Below are 6,465 nucleotides of genomic sequence, written 5' to 3' on the forward strand. Positions count from 1 at the left end.
ATAAATACAATATTTCGCTTGTATTTACATATTCTGAAGGTTTGTATTTTTTGAATACAGCCGAATATTACTATATTTTGTGATTTTTTGTTGTTTGAATACAGTTGAATTGAATACAATGTATAATAGTGAATAATGAATATCTATTAATTGAATACAATATATACAGTTGAATTGAATATAACGGTATACACCCTATTTCTTGATTTTTTTGTTATTTGAATTTTAGGCGAATTTCGCTATTGTATTCGTGAATGCAGTAGCGAGAATACAGCGAATACAGTCGCACATCTGGATTCCCCTATTTTTAGGCGAATTCCACTACTGTATTCATGAGTACAGTCGCGTAACAAATAAATAGTAACTATATAAAGTAATTATATATGTGGTAGCTATAGAAAGTAAATAGCCAATAAACAATAGTGGTTTTTGAAAATTTCTCGAAAAATAACTCATTTTACTTTTGGGAAGAAATCATTTTCCTTCACAACCAGAGGCGGATGCAATAAATCGATACCCGGTAGTGTCAAATGTAATGCATTACCGATGGGTTCAATTGAACCTATAATATTTGATGCGGACTAAAAATTTATATGTAAAAATTTATTGAAATTGCAAAAATAGTAGATATGAACCCATAAATTTTAAAAGTATAAGGGTTCAATGCTAGAGTTTTAAAAGTTGAGCTCATAGGGTTTAAATTCTGGCTCCGCCTCTTGCACCGCATTCAACTGAACCTAATACTTTTAACGCGGAGCATAAATTTATGTGTAAAAATTTACTAATATTATAATATATAACAATATTAACACATAACTTTAAAAATACAGTGAGTTTAATGCTAAAAACCTTAAAGTTTGAACACATAAAACTTAAATCTTAGATCCGCCTCTCAAACATTTAAAGATGATTATCAATCTTTAGCACTAAAGAAGTTCATTAGATAACTATCCAATCTGCTACATTATTATCAATCTTTAATAAAACTTCTAAAAAAAAGAGATTTTCCAATCTCCGATCAAATATTGGAGAGCATCTTTTATAGAAATATTTTTAAGAAAATAAGTCAAGTTTTTTGGAAAACAAAAATGTGTTCCTTCTTATCAAAAAGTGTGTATTGTAATTTCAATGCAGTGCCTTGGAGAATATCTTTTTTTTCTTTCATCCTTGGAGAATATCCCAAGAATTAAAATAAATAAGACTGTAGTAGGGTTAAATTTTCCTTCCTCAAGGATAAAAGAAAGAAAGGAAAAGCTTAGCTACATGAAAATGAGAAGTATGAAAGCCACATTATGGAGGGGACAACAAGACATAAAACATGAAAAACAAAGACAGAGAATTTGTTGTGTTGATGAAGACCCAAAAATACACTTGTATTATAGGATTTCTGTTACGCTATAGAGGTCCAAATTATGCAATTTTAAACAATGCGTATCAGCATATGCTTCTTGACATGCAAAATTTAGCAAGAATTGATGTGCTGGGATTGTTTGTTTCTGCCTTCTTGTTTGAAATTGACTACTACCAAAGTAAAATGACCCATAGGACCAACTTTTATGGGAGATAAATGCAAGTCAGTATCAGAATTTATTTCCAATTTTTGTGCAGTCCAATCCATAAAATAAATGCATACTACTCTGTTCTTGTATTTCCCAAGGACTATTACAAAGGTTACCTGTATCTATTTGTATTTCGACTTTGACCCAAAGAACAGTACTAATTGTAAAAAAATAACAGGAAATCCAGCGTCATTATTCATACAGAAAGACAAAAGTTAATGAATGAGTATGTTCCCCTGAATTAATATCCTACTGAATCGTGCAGGTTAAGTTCTACTAACTTGTAAGAACAAATTTTGGCTTTTACTGACGTTCCAATTCAAATTTGATATGTCCATTTCATACTGTATTTATGAGATTATGGAACCGTCCAGTTGGTGATTTGAATAAGGTGGATATGAATAATACAACAACTAGAATCAAAATTATTAAACCGTTTGAACTTCTACTTTAAGAATTTAAACTTAGGGAGAAGGAATGTCTCAACTTATTTGATCAAAATACAAGAGATTACACGGGTATTTATACAGAAATTTATGAAATAAAAGGAAACAAAATATGCTACAATTAAGGTAAATCCAAAATTAATGCTGCGTAATATTCACAATTAATGTAGAACATCTCTAAGTATACCGTATCTTAACACCTCTTATACACTTTTTTTTTTCCAATTCTAATCTCTCGCGACCGGTGACAAGTTATGCAAGTGTTATGGTCACATGTCTTTATCGGTATAGAGTAGATCTAAGAACATTTCACTAGCAAGTAGCAAGTAAAAATCACATGTACCTCATTGCAAAAGAATAAATTTACACTTGTTAAGAACAGAATGCTTCTCTAATAAGAAATAGAAAGAGGAAAAAAACTACCCCCAAAAAAAAGGAATGATTGGATGGATGAACAAATATTCAGAACTTCAATTGAATTACATGAAAGAATGGCTCAATCACCTTGTGTTTTTATGATTTGCAGATTACCACAAAGCATGGAAGCAAAGCTTTAGAATTGAGCAAATAGAGTTCTTCAATATTTGAGTAGAGTCCTACTTTTCCAGCCAATGAATCAAACCCTGATTGACCAATCAATTCTTGAACATTTTCCAAAGGTCTATGCACCCTACCAGCAATCACTCTGCATACTATTAGAGCCTTTCTCAAAGATATATTATCATCATTTTCCTCAATTGCCTCTAATGCTCTTCCACTTGTAGAAGCTGTAAAAACTGCAACCCCACCATTAATTTCCTTCTTGATTGAGAATCCATGTCTTAGAATCCTGCAAACTTTGCATTTTTCTGATGTACATAGGCTAGAAGAACCATTCATACCAAGAGAACATTCAACAGTTGTGCCATAGAATCTTAATAGCTCATTTCCATCGGCTAAGCAACGAGGATGTTTCTTGGCAAGTTTGCTGGCTTTGATCTTTACTAATTCGCGATACTCCTCGAATTGAGCTAGTACTTTCTGCATATTGTGAACCTTCAAGATTCTCACTATCCCATTTGAATTGTTTTCAGGCTTTGAACAGCTTGTTCTGCATATTATCTCTACAATTTTCCTTGAGGAATCCCCTTCAATAAGTTCAGTTACTGCAAAACAAACAAGAATATGCTTTAAGGCAACAAATTCACAAAAAATTAATATGTACTGAAATCATTCAAGAGAAGTATTAGAAAGAATGTTCTTTAATTGCTGCACTGAAAACAGAAATTTGAACCAACTTCAAGAAAATGGATTAGATACAATTACTCATTAATTTACTCATCAAAGGCAATTGGTAAACATTAGCAATACCACCAAAGGCAGTGGTATAGTTGAGAACTTAGATCTCTCCATCATTAATCAGATATCTCGAGTTCGATAACTTTTTGGTTGGAAGCTTTTTCCATCTAGTGGACTTACCCGGCAGGAATTCAGATACCAGATAGTTGGACCGGTAAAAAGGTAAACATTAACAATAAGCAAGATAGATATAAATACCAGCATGTTTGGAGAGATGATGTGCTTCAACAGCTTCAAATTTAGCAAATTGTTCACCACATTTATGACAATTCAGAGCTGAAAAACCATGAGAATCTGCACCAGAAGAAGCCTTAGGCCTAGAAACAATACCACCAAATCCAGACCCTGCTTTTCTTGATAAATTCCCAGGTGACCCTTTTCTTATAGGGCTACCAAAACCTCTATATTTTCTTGAAGATCCAATATGGTGTCCTCCTGGACCAGGTGTCCCTGGTTTTAAGGTACCCATAAAAGCAGAAATACTCTCAACATTATTTCCACTACTCCCATTACCATCATGGAAATTACAACTAGTAATCTTGAGTTCACATGTTGAATTGCTTAACACAACTTCATGTGTAATTGGATTCAAAAGCTCACTGCTTCCAATAGATCTTGGACTTTGTAATGGTGGCTTCTCCATATGCCTTTTACTTCCATGTATAACATCTTTCAGATTTGCTATTGACCTTGAACAACCTGATCTACTTACCGTCTTTTTCGTCGATATTTTGCTTAAATTTTTGCCATCAATTCTTGGATCATGAACATCTCTTAGCTCTGATTTGCACTGTAATGATCTCTTTAAAGCAAACCAAACTGCTGGCATTTTTTTTTTCCTCCTCCTGTCTTCTTCTTTGACCTTCAAACTAAAGAAATCTTGAAAATATACATTGATCAAAAGTTTGGAGTATAAACTATTGGTATTGGGAAGGAAAAAAATTTGTTAAGAAAGGAAATCTTCCCTCCATATATTTTTTCCAATTTGAATAGGAAAGTCACCATTTCTGTAATTTTGTGTCCTATAATGTACTAACCATAATAAATACTGTAGTATACTAAGGTCTAAATTTATGGAAACTTCTTCAGATACATTATTCAGATTTCCAAGCAATGAAACCAACACAACACGTTTAATATTCTAACATTCATTAGATAAATCAGCATCTAAGTTATGGTCTTTAATTGCGGGTTAATTAATGATAGCGATATTATTCAATGGGAAAGAAGAACTCTGCCGTAGAATCATCCCACAACGTGACATTAATATACAAACTAATTGGTCATAGTACATCTAAAGGGAAAAGACAATTACGCCCTCTTCCCATTTCATTTGATTGAATACAGAATTTAAAATATTAATTTGATTTGTATATCTTATAAATAGTAGAATTAATTGCGTCAAAATTTAAACTTGTTAATTTAAAAAAATTTGAAGTCTAGTAATTTGTAAAATTTATAAAAATAATAAGTACATTAAGCATGTAAATATGAGGGCATTCCGAACTAGAAGAGTGTCATATTAATTGAGATCAATGCAGTAGGATTAGAATTGAGAATAAACACGTAGACAATGTGGAATAAATGCATGGTCCTTGGTCCAGAAATTAAATTAAATACAGTGAGTTGTTAGTTATTGACAATCTAGAGTTAGGAGGCATGTGACATCTGTGTGTGGACATGGAATATTTTAATATGGAAATTTAGATTAATTGTTGAAAAAATTTGAAGGACAAACCAAAAGAGTACAAAGACACGACAACAGAAGGTAATAAAGTACTACATAAACATGTAAATGCATCCATCAATTAGAACTTTTAATGAATGTTTGTTGTTTTAAAGATGAAATGAAACAAAACAAAAAAAAAATCTATATAGAGAGGCTACACTTGAGAAAATTTAAAGAATGAAACGTACCAAGTGAAATCATAAAAAACAATTTAATTACGAGGACTACAACAGTACCCAAAATCACCAGTGGTGAATGTTGAGTTTGTATACCTGCACTCTCCCAAAAGCCAGAACTAGGGTGTACAGAGGAAACCGACAAATCGCACCAACCCGATAATTTGAGTCAAATCAAGAAAAAAAAACTCGACTATGGTTTGGTTTGATTTGGTTTGGTGTTGGAAAAAAACCCGACCATAATTGGTTTGGTTTGGTTTTAACTAAAGAAAGTCAAACCGAAACCAAACCAACCAGACATTACATATATAGAAATTTTAGATATATTTAATATATAAATATACTTATTTATTGTGGTATAATTTATAAAAATTTCTTAAAAATTTCATAATTTTATATTTTAAGGTATTATTTCAAGGTTGAACTTAGAACTTTAATGCTCCAATAAGTTTTATAACCATTAATATTAATAAATTAAATAATGCTAACAAAAGCTCAAACCAAAATCAAATCAATACTAATGCTAACAAAAGATATTCAATTCAATATTACGAAGGGGGATGTATTGAATGTCTATTTTTTGTTTTGCAATAATTTAGATAAAAAACCTATTAGTTTTGCATAACCTATTTCTATTTTTCTTTAGCGTTTAGTCATGTAATTAATATTCCCTTATTAGTTTATTTATTTTAGCATGACTTAGTACTTTTAGATTATGTTTATTTTTAATATGGCTTTTTAATTAGTAATATTTATATTACATAATTTATTATCTTTATTGTTGAATATTTTAGGATAATGTCATGACACATCTCATATTTTGTATTATTTTCTTGGAAAATACTTTATATATTTGTATCTTACTAGGATTAAAGAAATATTTTGAGCATACGTTATATGTTTTGTTCTACGAAGATTTTACCGGAAAAAAAAAATCAAAACCCCGAATAACCCAAAAACCCGAGAAAACCCGAAAAAAACGAGATAGAAAAACCGAGTTTTATTGGTTTGGTTTGGTCTTGAGATTTAATAACCCAACACAATTGGTTTGATTTGATAATTCTACTATCTTAACTAATGCCCTTATTGTGTCAAGGGTGTTGCGGAAGCCAAATGTATAGAGTGTGAATAAGTCACAACTACTATACCAAAAATTATGACAGCCACCAAATAATAAATAAGACAATAAAGCAATAATAAAGGGAACACCAGAATTT

General features: G+C 31.1%; 1 protein-coding gene across 1 annotated transcript; it reads right to left on the reverse strand.

Annotated features, from left to right (window-relative positions):
* Nucleotides 1–2,295: 2,295 nt before the first annotated feature.
* On the reverse strand, nt 2,296–4,512 carry LOC107810946 (uncharacterized). Its single transcript, XM_016635782.2, has 2 exons — nt 3,542–4,512; nt 2,296–3,150 (listed from the first exon to the last, which is right to left on the reverse strand). Exons 1-2 carry the CDS (start codon nt 4,170–4,172, stop codon nt 2,519–2,521), a joined length of 1,263 nt encoding a protein of 420 aa, XP_016491268.1. The 5' UTR covers nt 4,173–4,512; the 3' UTR covers nt 2,296–2,518.
* Between the last annotated feature and the right edge of the window lie 1,953 nt (nt 4,513–6,465).

The sequence above is a fragment of the Nicotiana tabacum genome, chromosome 3, assembly GCF_000715075.1.
Source record: "Nicotiana tabacum cultivar K326 chromosome 3, ASM71507v2, whole genome shotgun sequence".
NCBI lineage: Eukaryota > Viridiplantae > Streptophyta > Magnoliopsida > Solanales > Solanaceae > Nicotiana > Nicotiana tabacum.